Source organism: Polypterus senegalus, chromosome 17 (assembly GCF_016835505.1).
Source record: "Polypterus senegalus isolate Bchr_013 chromosome 17, ASM1683550v1, whole genome shotgun sequence".
Taxonomy (NCBI): domain Eukaryota; kingdom Metazoa; phylum Chordata; class Cladistia; order Polypteriformes; family Polypteridae; genus Polypterus; species Polypterus senegalus.
Genome location: NC_053170.1, coordinates 93448708 through 93470379, shown reverse-complemented (window position 1 = coordinate 93470379; position 21672 = coordinate 93448708). Strand labels below are relative to the sequence as shown.

Here is a 21672-nt window from a genome sequence, read left to right as displayed (position 1 = left end):
TCGGAGAGTTGGCCGGTTGGATAATGAATAATGGATGGATAGCCGGTTCTGAGCGTCAGCTGGATGATAACATACATACAAGCACATTAGTGGGTCTTCATTGTTAATTTATTCTTATTTTTAACGTTGTGTTTTTTTTAATTATATTTTTCTCAAACAATAATTTATTTTTATTTTTAACGTTGTGTTTTGTTTTATTATATATTTCTCAAACAATAAACACTTTATTTTCCTTCCGGGCAACGCCAGGAATTTCAGCTAGTATGAAATAAGTCATGAAATGAAAACTGTCACTTTTACTCATCAAAGTTTATAGGGCGGGCCCTAGTGAGGACTGTGTTTCGAATGGTGGTTCATTAGTAGAGTGGATGTAAACCTTCAAGGGTCATCAAGTGCCACATACTCCGCAGATACATTAGATACAAACTGCTAATGGTGAATTCAGAGTTTCTTTTTAATTAAAGTCACCGGTTCACACTTTCATTCTATGCAACTCTTCCTTGCACTCGTGTCCGACGTGCTCAGTCACTGCTTTAATCTTTCATATGAGCCGCAGGATTCCCAGGTCAACCAAAGCACACGCATGAACTCCGGAGTCAATCTACCAATCAAAAAACAGTACTTGCTAGAGCCCGCCCTCTCAACTTTGACGAGTGAAAGTGACAGTTTTCGTTTCATGGTGCGTGCATGTCACATGAAATATTTATTTATTGCCACATTTCACTGTAGTTTTATTGTCATTTTTATTTCTTTATTTTTGTCCAAAATATTCCTCCGAAGACCAAGGCTGGTTTCTGCCTTGCACTGAAAACGTCCCAGCTCTGTAACCCAAACACAGGAAAAATTAAGTATGGTTAAAGAAAGAATATTGTATGGCAATAATAGTGTAAAAATTACTAATAACTCGAGTCACTGTTACAAGAAAGCCTCCACCTATGATACACTGCTTGATTCCTCCTGATGTCTAGTTGTGCGAGACGTCAAGCTTTTTTGGGTTCCCCATTATTGGCCCTCTAGACCCGAAAACCCTAATTTTTATGCCGTTTTTAACATATTTTATGCAGGAAATTAGACTCCTATAATCAAGAATAAACCAACAGATGCCTTCAGCAAAACTGATCATACTTTATAAAGTTGTGCATAAAAACAACCGACCCCAGTGGGTCACCCCCTTAAAGAGATGCGAGGGTTCAAAGTTACTCGTTTTCATAAAACTTTAAAAAAAAAAAATGTGGATCGGTAATCTAGGCAAGTGGGGTGTCGTTTTATGCTGTTTCGAGGTTGCTGCTCATGAATATGATCATCTTTTTGAGATGTGATTCTTTCCCGGTGGTCCTTGCCCTCTAAGAGCCACCCCCAGATGATGAAAAGACAAGTTTCAAAGAAAAGCATGTGGCGTTTCATTTTAGACTGTTTCAAGGTCAGTAATTTACGAATATGATATTATTTTGATCCTTTACTAGGGATCAAAACCTTGGAAGGGTGAAAAATGACAAATTTCTGTTGCAGTCGAGAATATGTATACTTTCACAATTACAAAGGTACATGGAAAATATAGTGAACCATGTTTTTGTATTTCCGTTATCATGTTGTATGACTGAGCCTTAATGCGAACACGCACCTTCTCCGATTTTTTTTTTCTTCGAATAAAACAGTAGAAATACTCCACCCAAGTTAAACCCATCTCATAAAGCTCACTAAGAAGCTGCTAGTTTCCGCCCGGTTGCTTTTGGACGGTGCGCCCTACGCTGGGCGGGAAGTCGGAGTGTGAAACCGGGAACACAGAAGCGCAGGTGGAGCGCCCGGCGTGAGTTTGCGCAGACTCAGAGTAGTCGAGCTCCCCCGCTGACGCACGTCGTCGCATTTCGGGCTGGTGAGTAGACTTGGGGACAAGTTGGTGTGTGATGAGGGGTGCGATGTGAAGAACGGAGAAGTAGACACATAGCGGTGAACCGTGACAACCGTTTTGGAGCCGTGATAACTAGCATCGGCACATTCTCTGTTCACTGTCCGAGTTCTTGTGTTCCTGAACTTTACATGACGCAGAAGCGCGTGCTTGTGTGTAGTTTGACGCATAGCGTGCTTTCTTAAATGAAGAAGTAAAATATTTATAAATAAACAGTTCTAGTGAGGGTTACAAGGAGTCGGGTTGGCGATCGGAGTTTCATGTACTGTATTTAGTTAGTTCGAGTCATTACTGAAATGGTTTTCATCTCTGCCGAAGGTTTATTATTCCATCGTGACATTTCGCTGCAGTTCCACACAGCCCATGTGCAGATTTCGTCTGACTGGGGTACTGATGAGAGTTGAGTATCCATTATGAAATCACATTATATAATGACGCTTTGAAATTTAGCGACGTCCTAATGGAAGCTTTCTTGTTATGGGTGAAAGAATTTTGGCTTTTAAATTAAAGTTAAATATATTTATTTGTCATTTATTGAAACTACGTACGAGGTTCAAAGACTGTCTCTGATGTGGATATGAGAGACAATGGAGCACCACAAGGAACAGTCCTGCCTCCTTTTCTCTTCACTTTGTACCCATCAGATTATAAATACAACACCAGGTCATGTCACTTGCAAATCTTTACTGATGATTATGTATTTATGGAGTGTATGAAACAGAGAATAGGAGTCAGGTGGAGAACTTCTTGGTGTAGAAAGAATTGTCTGCAACTTAACATCAGCAAAACTTAAGGAACTAATTATTGACTTTCGCTGCAGCAAAGCGCCTGTACACCCGGTCACTGACCAGGGAGTGGATGTGGAAGTGGTGCACTGCTGAAAGTACTTGGGGGTCCACATCAATGACAGGCTGGACTGATCTTGTAACAAAGAGGGACTATACAAGAAAGGGAAGAGCAGACTCTTTTTTGGCAGTGACATTCTTTCCGTATTCTTAAACTCTGGTGACCAGTACGATTTTCCCTGCTGTAGTGTGCTGGGTCAGTAACATCACTTCAATAGAGGCCCACCAAATCAGCAAACTGATTCAAAAGGCAGGCTCAGTTATGGGACACACTCTGGACCCCCTGGAGGCCGTAGCAAAGAAGAGAAAGAAGACAAAATGAGTGCTGTTATGAAAAGTGCTATATAATCACTCTCTGACTCACTAGCACCGGACACTTTCAGCCAACAAAGCATTCATCAGAAGTGTGAAGAAATGCTAATGGAGCTCCTTAATACCAACGGCAATACACCTGTGCAGTGCAGAAAGTGGATGCATAACTTAACAATAGACTGATGATATTTAAATTAAGACATCTACTATGTTGTGCACACACGTCTCTAACCATCCACCCTGTGAAGTACATTTTTTGATTGCAGGCTTATGGGGGAAGAGAACAAATGATCTATTTTTTATAATTTCCAATCAAATTAGAAGATACATTTTCATTGGTGATTTTCTGCAGCACTGCTGAAATGAAACACAAACTAACATGGGAGTGTTTAAAAAGAACAGACCATTCAATCTAGCACAACCAGTCATAGTCTAGCTGTTCTTTGACTATATACTGTACAAACTATTGATGAGTCCATATAATACTTGAAGGTTTCAAAATGCTACTACGAGGGACATTCAAAAAGTTTCCACACTTTTATATTTTCCTTTCTTTTTTCTAAAGGACCCTTAAAATCATTGAGGGGAAAGTTTATGAAAGTTGTGTCAAATCAAATTTTATTTGGCAAATACACGGTGCAATATGTAGTGAAATACTTAATTCTGGTGTGTCCCTCTCCGATTCTGGAGGGCTGCAGTGGCTGCAGGGTTTCCTTCCTGCCAATTTCTTTATCCATGACCAGTTTCTGCTGTTAAATTACTTCATTTCCCTTCATTTTAACTCCCGTTTTTTAGGACTGTCTTCTGACTTATTGCTCTTTTCTTTTTTCCTTAAATAGCAGCCAAACAAAAATGAGATGTGACGTTAGTCCACAGATGACCAACTAAGTCGGCACCTCAAACTGCAACCAGTTTGTTAATTAGAAGCCAGCTCTTAATGTTAATTAAACCTGTTTTTTAATTCTGTGACTTGCTCTAATTCTGCCACAGCAGAAATTTCCAAAACTGTTCATTTTTCTTTTTTCTAAGAGCACCATCGAAATGTTTTGATGACCTGAGCAGATCAACATTACTGAGACCCTTACCATTCTTTATTTTCACACATTGTATACAGTACAGGACATACTGTAGGTTAGGTGGTCATGAGTTTTGTATCTCCTTATTTATTGGCTGATAATTAAAGAAGGGTGCGGAGTCTTAAATAGCAATAGAATTTAATTAATACAATTACTGGGTCACCTAATACCCCCACTGACAGACGCACGACTCAGAGGTTTCCTAACACTAAGGGTCTTCTGCTTGTCTACAGGAAATGGATGGATGATTATTTTGTGATGTTCTTTATGTTGTCATACTGCAAAGTTAAATTACAGTATATGCCGCTCACCTGCATGGTAAATTGTTCAGAACTTGTAATATGTCTTGCTGCCTTCAAGTGTTAATCACAAAGGCACAATCATCGAGACTGACTTATTTCATACTGTAATGCCATGCCATGCCACTGTGGTGCTTGCCGATGCCAAGTATCAGTGCATTACTGCGGTTTTACGTTGTTCTTTCAGGTAGCTCGCTCCGTGTTGACGCACTGCTCTGACAGGCTGGCTGTTTGTGTAGGCTTCTCTACAGCTGGCCTGGAATGCCAGCTCACACAATGGCCGACTCATCAATCGGCAATGTAATAAAACATCTATTTTTCCTTCTTTCAGCATGTGAAGTTGTAATTTATTTTTGCTTTCACACATCAAAATATTGCTATGAATCGGCTCTGGGCTTAGGATTTAATAATAAATGCTGGCCAGTGAAATATTCAGTTTTTCATGAAATAGAAGAAAACGTAACATGTTAAATTTTATAATAAATAACTATATAACCTACTAGCTGTCCCCCATGACTCCACCTGCATAGTAGTGAAACGGAAAAACTTTAAAATATCAATAAAAAAAATTATAATAAAATAAAAATAACTTTAAAACACTGCTGAAAACACATTACTTTAACATGGCCTTCTCATAACTTCACTTTAACTTAATCCTGATACTCTATATGTTCAATTCTTCATAATAACTATTCATGGTGGCTCTAAAATCCGTACTGACCCCTACTCTCTCTTCTGTTTCTTTTCCGCCTGCCACCTCCACCTACTCAAAGCTTCATGATGCTCCAACATTGATGGACTGAAAGCCAGAAGTCTACGTGGCCATCATCATCATCAAGTCCTTCCATGAGAACCCTAAATCCAAAGAGGACTGTTTGATTTATGTTAGGTAGATTGCCCAGAGGGGACTGGGTGGTCCCATGGTCTGGAATCCCTGCAGATTTTATTTTTTTTCTCCAACTTTTGGAGTTTTTTTTTTTGTTTTTTCTGTCCACCCTGGCCATCGGACCTTACTTATTCTATGTTAATTAATGTTGACTTATTTTGTTTTCTTACTGCGTCTTTTATTTTTCTATTCTTCATTTTGTAAAGCACTTTGAGCTACATTTTTTTGTATGAAAATGTGCTATATAAATAAATGTTGTATTGAGAGGAATTTATATTGATAGCTGCTGTAACCGAGGTTCTCTTGATATACAATATTTTTGGTTTTGATATCAGGGGTGAGAATGTAGCTGTGATCCCTTTGCCAAAAATGTACAAAGTTGGCAAGGTATCTCTGGCCAAGCGGAAGGTAGGGACACTCCAACATCAAATGTCGCCACTGTATCTGAGCGTGTTCAGCTCTGACGGGAGAGCGTCCCCCATGTGGGAAGAAGAGCACGTGGCCGTGATATCTCTGGTAATCAGCAGCTACCCTCTAAAACACACAGAGCTCTGATCTCTCTCTCTCTCTCTCAAAAATGTCAAACGTTAGTCCTTGACAATCTCTAGATGATAGTGTCTGCTGAACAAGCAGGTATTGCTAGGTAAGCGGAGGCGAGGTGCGCTCCAACACGTGGAGAGAGGAAGACCGCCCGGCTCCCCACTCCTGAGGACACACCCCCCTCAACCCCAACCCGGTCCATAGCCTCTCTCTCGGATTTATATGTATATATAAACATACTTTTATATATATAATATTACTGAGAGTATATTTATTATGTATTGTTATCAACAGCCTGGACATCATGGCAAAACTACAGGGGTTTGATTTCTGGAGAACCACACTGAAGGAGGCTCGTTACATAGTTGCTCCAATGGTGGATCAGAGTGAGCTTGCCTGGAGGTTGCTCAGCCGACGCCATGGGGCACAGCTGTGCTACACACCGATGCTGCATGCCCAAGTATTTATACGTGACAGCAACTACCGGAAAGCAAACCTCTACAATGAGGTGTGTGCAGAGGATCGCCCCCTCATTGCTCAGGTGAGCATGTCTGCTTGTATCCACTTCACATTTCAAGCTGTTTTCAGAGGGCTGTGTTAGTATTTTTAGCAGTGCCCTACAATGAATTGTTTAGCAAATTTTATTTCCATAGGAAAATTTTGGATTTGGTACCCGTTTTAAGGTGGCTTCATTTTATTTGTCTTGCGAAGAAGTTACTTGTGCTTCTAAGCATCTGGAAACATTTACTGCCATAAATAGTTTTTACCAATATTAGATTTTTTTTTTGCATTATTCTGTACTTTTCACATTTCAGATTATCTTAGTTATGTTCACTAAGGAGAAAAGTTACTTCTTGATACAGGACAATTTCTAGTGCTATTTATTTTGTAAAGCCGTGTACGTCGTTTTACTGTTCACGGAGTTCAGACTCACAGTGCTTGCACATATTTCCATCTACAGCGTAATGTACTGACAGTAAATTGTAATTTTATACACAAATACACTGAAATTACATTAAATGTACCGTGAGACATACTCTGTTAACAACATTCTTTAAGAAAATAAACCTGTAAGATGTCCACAGTTTGCTCTGACAGACACAGTCACTGACAAAGTCACAGCTCTGATGACTTAGGCCAAATGGTCTCCCTTATCTTCCTGAGCATCTAAATACATATATGGTGTAATGAGACTAAGATACATTCTTTTATTGTTGAATTTTTGGGGTGGCACAGTGGGTGGTGCTGATGCCTCGCAGTTAGAAGACCTGAGTTTGTTTCCCGGGACCTCCATTGGTGGAGTTTGCATGTTCTCCCCGTGTCTGTGTGGGTTTCCTCCCACAGTCCAAAGACATGCAGGTCAGGTGCATTGGCGATTCAAAATTCCCTAGTGTGTGTGGGTGTGTGTGCGTGTGCCCACCCTTCCCGGGGTTTGTTTCCTGCCTTGAGCCCTGTGTTGGCTGGGATTGGCTCCAGCAGACCCCCGTGACCTTGTAGTTAGGATATAGTGGGTTGGATAATGGAGGGATGGATGGATGTTGAATTTTCTGCGGGTAGGAGCAGCAGCTTTGCAGTGTAGCAGTGACACCAAGTATCACATCAGGGAACTGAGAAGCAAACACACTTCATATAGGCTTCATTAAATGGAGGTTTATGACTATTGAATCTGCAGCTCGTGTGGTTCAGGTGTGCTTTACATGGCCTGAGAAATATCAGTTTGTTGTATGCATTTCATGTGCTTGAGGTGGGTTTTCTTAACTGCTGGAGGAGCAACTGAACTGTACAACAATTAAACCTGGCAGTTGTCTTACTTTCTTTTGGGTTGACTTTGTCTTCCTTGCTCAGCCTCTTTAGAAGCCTTTAATTGTTTTATTTTAATATGTGCTTTTCCATGTACGTTATTGCAAGCACTTTGTGGTCATGTTTATCATGGTTTAATAAGCAATTTATTGCTTCACTAACATCTCTCCGTTTAATTTTAGTTTTGTGCAAACGACCCAGACGTGTTTGTCCAGGCAGCTCTTTTAGCCCAGGATTATTGTGATGCCATCGACCTCAATATAGGTTGTCCTCAGATGATTGCAAAGCGAGGTATGACAAATTAAAATAAATTACGCACATTTGACTCCATCATGTTATTATCTATAGTATTTTTAACATTTGTATTTTCATTAATAATCCGTAATGAAAAAAATGTTAACATTTGTATTTCATTGTATTCAGATGTCCAATTATATTACAGTAGTGTACTTGCATGTATGATTTTAGGAAGTTAAATTTTGATAGCTTGTTATAATGTTAAGATGTTTCAAAATGGTATCAATAAATAAGTATATACATGTGCACAATGATTATATTAGATATTTTAGGTTGTAGTTTAATTAGTTACTATTTGTCTTACAAGTATGTATTCTCTTAGTACTAAATAAAAAGGAAATTTGAATCTTTTGGTGTTGCCGGATAGGAGGGAATGTTTTAAAAAAAAAAAAAAAAAAAAGCACAAAGTATGACCTTCACAAGTGGACCAGTGGTCTGGCTCTGGTGCTGTGGTTTGCCAGACTGTAAATGTGATGCCAGGTTTGTTCTTGATTAGGTTAGAATCATAGACTCGGTCTCAGTTACAGTAGTAGAAATCGGAGGTCTCTGTGTCTGAAGTAACGTTACATGCTATGATTTTACTTCTGATCAGATATATTAGATTTATTGTTTTCCTCTCTGTCCTTTGTGGCTGTGTTACATTTTCTATAGTGCAGCAATAAAAATCCAAGAGTACCATCTTAAGTCATTCTGAGTTTCCTCAGGCACCTCTTAAATGAAGGTGCTTATAGAGCTTTATTCACTTGGAGCTCATATTGCGAGTCCCAATTTGTTGTAGATCTGGCATCTGAAATGCCTAATGACTTCTACGGATGCTTCTTCAGTACCCAAACCGAAATCTTTTTGGTGAGGGATTTTTTTTTGCACTTCTGGCAGACCATTCTCTCTATGCCTGTTAATGTGTACACTAAATTTCTTTGTCTTGTTAAGTTTCACTTGCCTGTTGTAACTAACAAAGTAGATTTCTTTGGTAATTACAATATTTGAAAAAGAAATTAAAATGAGATACACTCACCTAAAGGATTATTAGGACCACCATACTAATACGGTGTTTGACCCCCTTTCGCCTTCAGAACTGCCTTAATTCTACGTGGCATTGATTCAACAAGGTGCTGAAAGCACCATACTGATAGGATAGCATCTTGCAGTTGATGGAGATTTGTGGGATGCACATCCAGGGCACGAAGCTCCGTTCCACCACATCCTCCCAAAGATGCTCTATTGGGTTGAGATCTGATGACTGTGGGGCCATTTTAGTACAGTGAACTCATTGTCATGTTCAAGAAACCAATTTGAAATGATTCGAGCTTTGTGACATGGTGCATTATCCTGCTGGAAGTAGCCATCAGAGGATGGGTACGTGGTGGTCATGAAGGGATGGACATGGTCAGAAACAATGCTCAGGTAGCCCGTGGCATTTAAACGATGCCCAATTGACACTAAGGGGCCTAAAGTGTGCCAAGAAAACATCCCCCACACCATTACACCACCACCACCAGCCTGCACAGTGGTAACAAGGCATGATGGATCCATGTTCTCATTCTGTTTACGCCAAATTCTGACTACCATTTGAATGTCTCAACAGAAATCGAGACTCATCAGACCAGGCAACATTTTTCCAGTCTTCAACTGTCCAATTTTGGTGAGCTCGTGCAAATTGTAGCCTCTTTTTCCTATTTGTAGTGGAGATGAGTGGTACCTGGTGGGGTCTTCTGCTGTTGTAGCCCATCCGCCTCAAGGTTGTGCGTGTTGTGGCTTCACAAATGCTTTGCTGCATACCTCGGTTGTAACTGGTTATTTCAGTCAAAGTTGCTCTTCTATCAGCTTGAATCAGTCGGCCCATTCTCCTCTCACCTCTAGCATCAACAAGGCATTTTTGCCCACAGGACTGCCGCATACTGGATGTTTTTCCCTTTTCACACCATTCTTTGTAAACCCTAGAAATGGTTGTGCGTGAAAATCCCAGTAACTGAGCAGATTGTGAAATTCTCAGACCGGCCCGTCTGGCACCAACAACCATGCCACACTCCAAATTGCTTAAATCACCTTTCTTTGCCATTCTGACATTCAGTTTGGAGTTCAGGAGATTGTCTTGACCAGGACCACACCCCTAAATGCATTGAAGCAACTGCCATGCGATTGGTTGATTAGATAATTGCATTAATGAGAAATTGAACAGGTGTTTCTAATAATCCTTTAGGTGAGTGTGTATTCAGTATAAAGAGAGAGTAAAGCTCCAAACTGTACTAACCAATGTGGGGTGTAATATACTTAATACAAGACATACTGCATATAGACCCTGCATCAGTGGAGCCATCACACAACTGCAGTGGCCCAAATGCTCGTGGCATGAGTTCACATTAGAAAATGCACAATTTACTCAAAGATGATTTCAGATACATTATCTACATTTATAGGACAGATTAGGAAAAAAAAGCAGTTGTGTTAAAGGCAGAGTCAACAACTGACACCCTAAGTTTGGTGTCTCCTTTAGATTTTCGGGGGCAATATTTAGAGCCAGAGAGTTGGCCTTGTCCATTGCATTCTTAAATATAATGTTCAGATTGAATTGGGTCTAACTTAGTGGTCATGTTTTGAGCCTTTAAGTCTTTCCAGGCATTTCAGAGCCAATAGAGAATTTTCTTCTTATTATTTATTTATAGAAAACAGACTGAAACGTTAAACATTACTTAGAGCTGAAAAAAATATATTACAAAACATTTAATCACTCTTGTGGTCCAAACGGAAGGTCAAAATTAGGCCCATCCAAGTGTAAGTCTTTTTAATTGAAGTACAAATAAAAGTTTACGACTAGTGCATTTCATTTTTAAAATGTAAAAATATATACAAATACATATCCCATGAATAAACAAATGACTCCCGTCTTTTATGTAAAATGCATAAAAAAGTCAAGTTCTAGAAAATGGGACTTGGTAATGCTTTCTTAGCTATAATAGACATGCATGTGGACCACCTGACTGCTTCAGAGTACATTCAGTAACTGAACAGAATGAGTTATATTTTCAGTTTCTTTGAGCCATCTAGCCTTGTCTGTTGCCCGGTCAACATTTGCCTTTCTCCTACATTCATGAGTAAACATCTAGTATAGAGCTTTTCTTTTTGTCCTTTTGTTTCGATTCAGCTGCCACCTGTTTTTAATATGTGGGCTCCTGGAGGACGTTAAAAGCGTTGTATGTACGTGGGCTAAATTACGCTGTTCTGTCATCCAGACCCAGCTTAATTCTAGCAGCTGTTTGCTTTCGTCTGGTGTCCTTCATTTTGGACTGAGTTGCCATGAAGCAACTGTCCCTCATCATTTTGTTTCTCTGGACTGGGTAGTCTTTAGGACCTCACCCACACAGTACTACTCGTTCCTGTATCTGTGCAGGTGTTCATCACCCAACTACCCTTCTGCTGCCCATTCCTGCTAGTCTATACAGATGCCTCCCCGGCTAGGTGTCTGCTACCTCAGGTGTCCTATCTGTATGCCTATTTCTTCTTTTGAAGGTGCCGTGGTTTGGAAAAGGCAATTTACTGATTTGTTTTTGCTGTGGATACCATATTTCAATACAGCTTTTTTGGTTCTGACCTTGGGCAGTTCCTGATTTAGAGGAACTCTTGGACTTTATGTGCCCAAAATAGCATTCTGTTTCCTCCCTAATAAAACGATCATATCTATGTATTGAGGTAAGTATTTCTTGGTTAATGAATCCTGGGTTGATAGACTGTTTATCTCTGTCATTTGTAAAAACAACACCTGAGATCCATAACTCAAAATAAAAAAATCATTGATTTTACTCCGACATTTGCCATTGAGTGCTACTTGAAAGTTTTTGTGAACCGAAAGTGCAGTTTTTTAAATATTACAGTACATGTTAACTATAAAAATTGGTTCTTATACTTTTTTTTGTTAATTTACTTGTGCAGAAATAATGTAAGTGAACCCATGACTCTTTTTGTCTTCTACTGAGTTCAGTTTGTGTGAAGTGCATAAAACAAGTTACAAATAATTAGCTGATTATTAGAGTATAGCCTGAAGAGCCCTGCTTTACAAAAATACAAAAAAAAAAAAAGGTCAAGTTTAGTTAAGACCACAAGTGAGTGGTTATCAAGATATCATGCTAAGATCAGTAGAGCTTCCTAGAAGAACAACTTTGATATCCGTTTGTTTTGAAAGAGTTACAGACCAAGTTTCAAATTAGACTTAATATGTTCTTTGTCGGACGGCATGGTGGCGCAGTGGGTAGCGCTGCTGCCCTGCAGTTAGGAGACTCAGGTTCGCTTCCCAGGTCCTCCCTGCGTGGAATTTGCATGTTCTCCCCATGTCTGTGTGGGTTTCCTCCCACAGTCCAAAGACATGCAGGTTAGGTGCATTGGCGATTCTAAATTGTCCCTGGTGTGGGTGTGTGTGTGTGTGCCCTGCGGTGGGCTGGCGCCCTGCCCGTGGTTTGTTTCCTGCCTTGCGCCCTGTGTTGGCTGGGATTGGCTCCAGCAGACCCCCGTGACCTTGTAGTTAGGATATAGCGGGTTGGATAATGGAGGGATGGATGTTCTTTGTCAAAGTGGTTTACCTACATATGGATAAAATTCAAGGTGTCTGGCATGCAACTTTTTTTTAAATTGGCAATTAATAAAACCGCCTTAAACAGACAAGGCAATAAATATAAGGTCACAGAGGAAAAGTGTGTGTCTCAGCAGCATGGGAGCCGGGCAGAAAACAACCCTGGAGAGGTCACAGGAAAGTGGAATATCAAAAGAAACAGCAATGAAACCTGATCAGATATGCAAACTCCATACAGCAGTAACTAGTGCAAGATTTAGTGTTACAGAGTAAAGGTGTGCACTCAAGTGTTTCCAGCAGTAGACAAGTGCCTTGTCTGAAATCAGTTTCCACATCGCACCCAAAACGTCCTGTTCTCCATCCTCCATTACAATTAATTAAACAATAATGTTAGAAAATGGATGGGTTTGTCTTTGTGAACTGCTTGAACCAAACATACAAACCGTGGAGTTAATTTTAAACTAAACAAGCTTGATTCATCATGTCAGAGATGCTTACTTTCACACATTTCTTAGAGAGTTGATCCAGCATGGTGAATAATGAGACTTGCTATTAGCAATTGCAAAGTTTCCAGTAAAATGTTTGGCACCGGCAGTCTGAGCTAAAGAAGGGCGCCTTCTCTCTTTTTGTGGAACAGAGCCCTAGTCAGAAACTGACCATTGTCTAGTGATCATGTTAATCATTGTTGAGCAATAAGGACAGCTGGAATGTGAGGAATAGCTGTCTCTTTCCTAGTTTTGAGCAGGAAGCGCTCACATTCTTTTAGTTGAATGTTGTATCAGTCCCCTTTCTTCAAACTCAGATAAAGAAGGGTTTTTTTTTATTATTATTTGTGTGTGTATTTTTTCCAATTAGAATTGGTCCGTTTACATTTAATATTGTTTTGTCCTCTGTTTATAGGACACTATGGAGCATTTCTTCAGGATGAATGGAGCCTTCTTCATAAAATGAGTAAGCTTCACGTTTTCCCCACGCAATTGTCTTATTTTTCTCAGTGTAGTGTTAATACAGTACACTCCTTTTTCTGAATAATCCTACAAGGTTAATTTTGTTTTGCGTATATGATGGTAGTATTGGAGCACACCTGTATAAAGAAGGGAACTCATGGGCAGTGTGTTAGTTAATCCCATGTGCATAGAAATGTCTTAAGTACAGTTTTTTGTTTTGTTTTCTTTTGCCATCTGTAATGCAGGATAAATAGTCAAGAGAAATAGCTAAAGTAACAGAGTGGTGCAGTACGTTGTGCTGATGTCTTCTGACTCCAGACAACTGGGTTTGATTCAAGGCCTGCTCACTAATTTGTGTAATTTGTATGTTTTCCCAACATTCTTGTGGATTTTCATAATCAAAATCCTGTATGCCAATAACAATAGGATTTTTTTCATGAGAACGGATTAATCATTTTCCCTTTATTTCTTATGACAAAAATTTGTTTGGTATACGTCCTGTTTGGTATAAGTCAAAGGATCTGGAATGGATTAAGGACGTATACCGAGGTACCACTCTACAGTATATTCATTTAAAGTGAGCTGGAGGGTCTAAGATGACCTGGCATGAGTGAATACAGGAGCATTTGTGAAAGTGCACTGTGATGGACCAACCAGTTGTAATGCAAAATGTCTTCCTGTTTGTGTGTTTTTTTTTTTTTTACATTTAACAGTTGCTTTGGCAATTTGAGAATAAAACATGAAAATAATCTGTAAATAAAAGTTTATATAGTGTACTTGTATGTGCATGTGATCAAATCCAAATGTTGACTTGCCTGTACTTAAACTATTTATACCTCCTACTGATATTATCAGATTGTTTTTTTCTTATACAGTATGTTATTTTTGACAAGTTATATGGCTAAAGTATATTTACAGAACCTTTTGTCTTCTCATTTGTCTTCAAGGAGAGATGTTCCCCAACTACTGTAGTCTTCACTCTTTTTTTATGTATTTCTTAGTCACTGTTGCCAATGAGAAGCTCTCTGTTCCTGTCACATGCAAAATTCGAGTCTTTCCAGAAATTGATAAAACTGTGCAGTATGCGAAGATGCTGGAAAAGGCAGGATGCCAGGTAAAGTATTACTCTCTTGTGAGATTACCTGGACTGTGCCAGTATGAGCAGTGGTTACCAGTAATGCTTTGACTTTGCACTGTCTCACCATCAACAGCACACACAAGCCTGACTGTTAGTCCCATTTCCTTTATGACTTACAGCACATTGCTCTGTTTTCTAATAGGATCTTGAACTTCACTTCTTTTCAGCACCACTGTAAACATACCCGCATGCAATTGAACACTTTTATAATCCAGCTCACATTTTTAATCCTTACCAAAAATGCAGTATTGTTATATTTCTTTTTTTTGGCCCTTATATCACATAAAAATATAACTCCATCCACCCATATTCTGAATCTGCATATCCAGTAGAGTTTATGATGTCAGCAACAGGTGTCATGCTGGACTGGACAGGGCCTTGATAGGTCACATAGCAAACCCACACTTGCCGTTATTGGTTCAATTTCAATCTCTAATAAACCATTTATTTTACATATGTCTGTGTGGAATCTGACTGAGCTCTAACTTCTTCATATTTTGTTTGGTTTCATGAAGTTGTTAACAGTTCATGGACGAACTAAGGAACAGAAGGGGCCGTTAACTGGAGTGGCAAGTTGGGATCATATTAAAGCTGTGAGGTGTGTTTCAGCTAACCACTTACAGTACTTTTCAGTGATTTTTGAAGAATGATAAATGAACATGTAAATGATCATTCTATTTAACAAATGTTGTTTATGAATTTATCATGGGTTTTTCACAGGTGTGTTGGTTAACTTGCCCCAAATTAATCTTTTCTTTATGGTGATAAATTTACAGCAGTGAATCTGCAATGTTCACTGTCTCTTCTTTTGACTGCACAGTAGTAATATTTTGAACACTTTTATTATCTCCTTTCCTTGAATTGTAATTTTAAAGTTCATCATTTGTAACTTTAAATTTAACAGTAGTCTAAACCAAATAAAGAAGTGTTTGACATTTTTATCTTCTCAGGAAAGCAGTGAATATCCCGGTTTTTGCAAATGGTAACATCCAGTATCTTTCTGATGTGGAGCGTTGCCTCCAGGAGACTGGGGTTCAGGGTGTAATGAGCGCAGGTACATCTTCTTCTTAGTGAATCCTCATGTGCTGGCTGTGTGTAGGAGGCTGTCATCACTGACTACTGTGTGAACGTTTAACTGCTATTTTTTGTTATATAATATAGGATTCTATTACCACACTTGAAAAAAATAGACATTTGCAAAAGTTGTTCAGCCAACCATACTTTCTGATTATTTTTCATTATAAAAATAAGTTCTACTTTTCATTGTGTGAAGTTAAGCTACAGTCAGTACATATTCCAGAGGAACAATTCAGCAATAATAAATACATTTTTGAATTTTAAATGAATTTCCCCTTGGGATTAATAAAGTATCATCTATCTATCTATCTATCTATCTAAAAAACACTTTCTTTGTGCTTACATGTAGAAACATGTGAGAAGAGTAACTTAATGAAGTAATTGCTTTACTTTGAGGAAGACAGCTCACTGAAGGCAGCACAATAATTTCTGAAGTGCTGACAGCCATTTTAATCTAGCCAATTTTTTTTTCTAGATTCAGCTTGTACAATGACAATCCTATTTAGCTATGGCAATTACAAATACTGTCTGTTGTAACTACCTAGCAGTCCAACTACACACCTCGCATTTTATTACATTTTTTGTCATTATTGTTAAATAAAAGGAGATCTAGTGCCTGTTTCAAAAAAGAGAGATTAGATAATCGTAGATCTCAGAAATAATTACAACATGCTTTAGTGTGATTTTGCACCAGTAGTATTAGTCGGTTTCAGAACACCGGATTTCAGTTCGCTCACACAATCCCAGATAGGTTCTTCTCAATATATGTGCATTCATGGCAAAACTTATAAGCCCTTATGAGTCAAGCATTAAACAGCCAATCAACCATGGATGACAAGTCTGTGAAGGAAAAACTGTCAAGCCAGCAGAGCAAGCGGTGCTGGTGGTGGTTCATGAAAATTACCTGTATACCTTCAAAAGAGGAGCATTACCACAGCAACATCTGCCAAGGAAAGGGAGATGATATGGAGAAAAATCAATGCAAGAATAAGTGTGTGAAATCGATGTAAACTTTGTGTTAAATTGTTGCATTCCATTTTTTCAATATCAATGATAGCAAAAGGCCTAAGACCCACGAAATTAAGTGTTAGCATACATAGAGTTGTTCTGGTAATGACTGTGTTATGTTATGTTGTATTTTCTTCACTGAACCGCATATTATCTGGTAATTACAAAACATGACATTTTCAACATTTCGTCCGCTTTATCTGATTCTTAAATAGTGCAGCATTTCTGACCAGACATTTACGACCTTTGATCTTATGATTGGATGTTCTTAATTATTACGACCTCAAAAAGGTAATCCTTCATGTTAAACCTGCTATTTGCAGGTTAGTTTCAGGGCATTGATTGCCCCAGTAACTGAGCTGGGTTTCATCAAATCTTTCTTTCTAGTAATCAGGCAAATATCCTAAAGCCATTCCAAAAGCATTTGCATCTTTGGCCTCACGGATCTTGTAATTCTGGCTTAATCTGTTCCAGAAACACAGATTTGATTAAATTTAAGTTTTCTGGAATGGAGTTGGCCTAATTTCCATGAATCCTGACTTACTTTAACCGGATTTTGAACTAGGTAGGTAGATACTTTATTAATCCCAAGGGAAAATTCACATAAACCTGCTTTCTTGAAGAGACCCCTCTCTGTCTAAGGCAGTTTTGGTATATAGAATTTTTTTTTCTCTTTTCTCACACCTTGCAAGGTAATCATATATATCCATCCATCCATCCATTGTCTAACCCGCTGAATCCGAATACAGGGTCATGGGGGTCTGCTGGAGCCAATCCCAGCCAACACAGGGCACAAGGCAGGAACCAATCCTGGGCAGGGTGCCAACCCACCGCAGGACACACACAAACACACCCACACACCAAGCACACACTAGGGCCAATTTAGAATCGCCAATCCACCTAACCTGCATGTCTTTGGATTGTGGGAGGAAACCGGTCATATACATTTGTTTTGTTATTAAATTGCATTCTTCCCTTTTTTTGTAAACTATGATGCTGCCCCCTTAATTTGAGAACAATGTGAGTTAAAACTACAGCTGAAAGGTAACTGTAACCATCAAGAATCTTAAATGTTTGTGTTAACTTCTGGGAGAAAAAAAATCATTTTTGGAAATGGCAATTTAATATACAACTTAATAATAACAAAAAACACCCCTCATGGTGGAATTAGACTTACTTTTATTTAACATTCACTATTAAGTGATGCTAAGGGTTTTGTCTGTCTCTGAATTTCAATTTCATTTTACTTTTATTATGTTCCTTCACAGTTGGTAAACTCAGTGCTCCATAATTAAACAAATTATCAGTTAGTATACAAGTGGTATTCAGCAATTTTGCAAAATGTATAAGTGTAAACATGCTGCAAGAGAAATACAATACTGTTGATGTCTCAAACTTCAATGCAGATTACGTGCCTGTGCTCAGATTGTGAAAACCAATATGTGTCGTAAACAAATATAGAGCATCTTGATCTTATAAGTTACCTCGGGTAAAGACACATCCAGAATATTTAATAATAAAAACTGACGCCTCAAGGCCATGTCATTTAGTTAAGTTCATCCTCACTCCTTTCTTTATTAGCTCATAAGTGATGATTATACACTTCTTTGTGGCATTTGCTATAATAGCATCACTGTTAATTTTATATTATTTATTTGTTTTTCCTGGTAAAATTACTACAGTTTTTCTATCCAAGAAAATGAAAGCAAATGAAATATCATATGCAAATCTGTTTTTATAGGATAAATAATAACAACATGGTAGGGACCCCACATGAAAGTAGGAAAAGCTTTAAAAGAACAAAACATAATAGCATTGCTTTTTTGGTTGTGAGGTTATACTTTATAATAATTCATATTTTTATTAAATTAGTACGATAGCCACTGTCATAGTACTTTAATATTTGGTAAAAAGCATTTGAGTCTTTTGTGTAATTAACAACAAATAAGGTGATAGTCAAGATTTGCATTTCTTAATGTTGTTCTAGTTAAGACCCATCATCATGTCTAAACCACTGCCGTAACTTTTGCACACTTTTGAAATTTGGCAGAACACAACATCTGCCATTTCAATGCTCCCCTTGTCTGTGAAGGTTGTGTTGAGGATCAGTGATGGCAGAATTGTTAGCTGTCACCCTGCCCAGTAGAAAGTGCCTCTATAATATTTAAGCATGTTTTCAACAGCCTCACCTTTGGTTCTGCAGAAGGTAATCTTCATAATCCAGCCCTGTTTGAGGGAAGAAATCCTCCTGTTTGGGAAATGGCTGAGGAATATTTGGAAGTTGTCCACAAACACCCCTGTAATCTCTCTTATGTCCGGGCTCATCTTTTCAAGTTGTGGCACCACACGTAAGTCTTAACGTTGTAATGCTTTTTTGATATCCTAATCTTCACTTGTTACATTTTTCTATGCTTTTCTGTGTGCTTCTATTAAAATAGCCACACTACAGAGCTACATTTGTAGTGCAGATATTTTAAATTGTATTTAGTCAGCTGGCAACACATCATGAGCTACAGCTGCATTCAACAGATGGTTTATTATCATTTTTATCTTGATTCATCCATTCAGTATATAAACCTTTTGATTTACATTGCCTTTGTGCTTTGAAGACTGTCCCAGAAGCAAAATGTACAAGAAGGGATACCAGTCAGTTGCAGGGTACAATCACATACAGTATGCACCCAGCCAGCCTGAGCCAATGAAGACTGTGAACAATTATACTTCGTATCTTTGAAGAGTGCAGCTTTAAACTATATTTGGGGTTTGGGGGGGACTCAGGTTTACTTGTTTATTCTTTGTTTTTTGTACTTGAATTTCTCTTTTGAAGATCACTCCATGTGTTTATTTTGTAGCAAAGTCACCATATCTTTTTAATCTTATGACTCCCGCCTAACATAAATATAAAGATATACTAATACTTGATAAAGTACTTAAACACGTAAGCATTACATTCTGTTATTTACATTCTACTTTTCTACTTCTTAGGCTGCAGATTCACCAGACACTTCGAGATGAGCTGGCCAAGGCAAAAAGTCTTGAAGGAATTATAGAAGTTAATAGAGAACTAAAAAAACGTTGTCAGGTATGGAATCCACTTGCGTTATCAAGACATCCTGTAAATATACACACACTTCATTCAGAAATGTTCATTTTTCTAAAAGAAATTGATACCTTTTTATCAAGATACCATTAAATTGATTTAGAAGTACAGTACACCCAACACCTCAGTGTTGCTAATGGATATTACTGCTTGAAAGGACTGATTTAAAATATTTTACTACCATATGAGTGCAAAGCCACATTTTCTGCAACAGTCCTAATGGTAAACTCCTTTACGTTCTCCTTAATTATGTTTAAGTGTCGATTGGTTATTACAGAAACCTCTAACTGCACTAGCAATGCTGAAACCTGTTGATCTGTTCAATAACAACAACATTTATTTCTAGAGCGCGTTTTCATACAAATTATGTAGCTCTAAGTGCTTTACAAGATGAAGAAAGAAAAAAATATAAAAATTTGGCAATGCTAATTAACAAAGAATAAAGTAAGGTCCTATAATGACCAGGGAGGACAGAAAATAAAACATGTAAATTGTCTTTTGTTGTGGTGCAAGATACTGGCATCCCTAACGTGCAGTTTTGGGTTAAAAATGGCTAAAATGAAACCTCTTTCTCAAGAAACATGTCAATCTCTTGTATGAAGGTTATACCATGTGACAGACTTCCAAGAAACTGACGATGCATTACAAGGGTGTCCATTACTGTCTTGAGAGAAGACGGCAAACTGAATCTAAGCAGGATAAAAAAAGATGGGGGAAGGCACAGATGCACAACTGCATAACAGGATAAGCACATCTGTAGAGTCTAGTTTGAGAAACAAACACCCTACGGGTCCCCATTTGGCTTCTTAAATACATGCCAAATCCCAGTGTCCTCTGCAGAGATAAAAAGACAATTCCCGGTTACTGGCCTTAAAGGCAAAGTTTTCAAAGAAAACGCCATAACTGATACTGGCAAATAAAAAGAATAATTCAAAATGGGCAGAAGAACACAGAAAAGTATATTATGGTCAATATCACAGCGTGTCTTTTCTTTGTTGTAAATGACATTGGGATTTAGCATGTATTTAAGGAGAATGCCAACTGAGTAGCTATAAATCATTTACTTCTCATACTACACACTGTGTCCTTATTCTGCTTTGCAGTTGTGCATCCGGGCCTTCCCCTTTTTTTCTGTCCTTGTTAGACTGAGTTTGCCTTCTTCTCTCAAAGACAGTAAATAGATACCTTTATATGAAATCTTCAGTTTTTTGGCAAATGGAAGTGCATGTAAAGCACATATTTAGTCTTCATTATTTTCATATTAGTAGAAGTATATGTTCATTTATAAACCATATTACAGTGTATTAAGTCTATCCATGTATGTCTGTTGGAGACATTCAGGTAATAATCTCCTTGTGTTGTGAACACACGACAGTAAATTTAAACCTGAACTTGAAATGCATTCTTTTTTGTTATTGCTGGTGGTCAGTGTTGATGAATTGATAAGCTCACTGTCTGATTTTAATGCAGATGTTGGCATTTTCATATTTATGTGACAGTTAGCAGCTTTGGGGTGGCCTCTTATTACTGGCCAGCACCATTTTAGAAGCATTTTATCACATTTACATACCTAGAGCTTTACAAGGACAAGACCACAGTAAAATTTACAGAATGTCTCTAATTTAGGACCACTGAGTCAGCAGTAAGGGTTAAGACAACAAATCTAGGTTTTAAGCCCAGCATCTTAACCATTTAGCACCCGTGTTTGAGAGTTGTACACAGTCATCCATGGTCTGAAGATGCCTTTTTCAAAAGCAGAGTTCACATGGTTTGGAGGCTTACCCATACTTTGTTGAGCAGAAGGCAGGAACCAGCTTGCCCAGTGATATACGTTGGTTGGGGCTCAGTTTACCACAGGGCACATTCACATATATTCTGTA

At 38.4% G+C, this 21672-nt stretch overlaps 1 protein-coding gene across 1 annotated transcript in view; it reads left to right on the top strand.

Moving 5' to 3' along the window:
- Window positions 1-1766: 1766 nt before the first annotated feature.
- dus1l (dihydrouridine synthase 1-like (S. cerevisiae)) overlaps window positions 1767-21672 on the top strand; it is a 42120-nt gene continuing 22214 nt past the window's right edge. Inside the window, exons 1-9 of the mRNA XM_039739321.1 lie at window positions 1767-1873; window positions 6159-6405; window positions 7847-7955; window positions 13423-13473; window positions 14471-14583; window positions 15123-15205; window positions 15558-15661; window positions 18896-19040; window positions 19678-19774. Coding sequence (XP_039595255.1) covers window positions 6169-6405; window positions 7847-7955; window positions 13423-13473; window positions 14471-14583; window positions 15123-15205; window positions 15558-15661; window positions 18896-19040; window positions 19678-19774 — 939 coding nt within the window. The 5' untranslated portion in view covers window positions 1767-1873; window positions 6159-6168. The remainder of the gene's footprint in view (window positions 1874-6158; window positions 6406-7846; window positions 7956-13422; window positions 13474-14470; window positions 14584-15122; window positions 15206-15557; window positions 15662-18895; window positions 19041-19677; window positions 19775-21672) is intronic.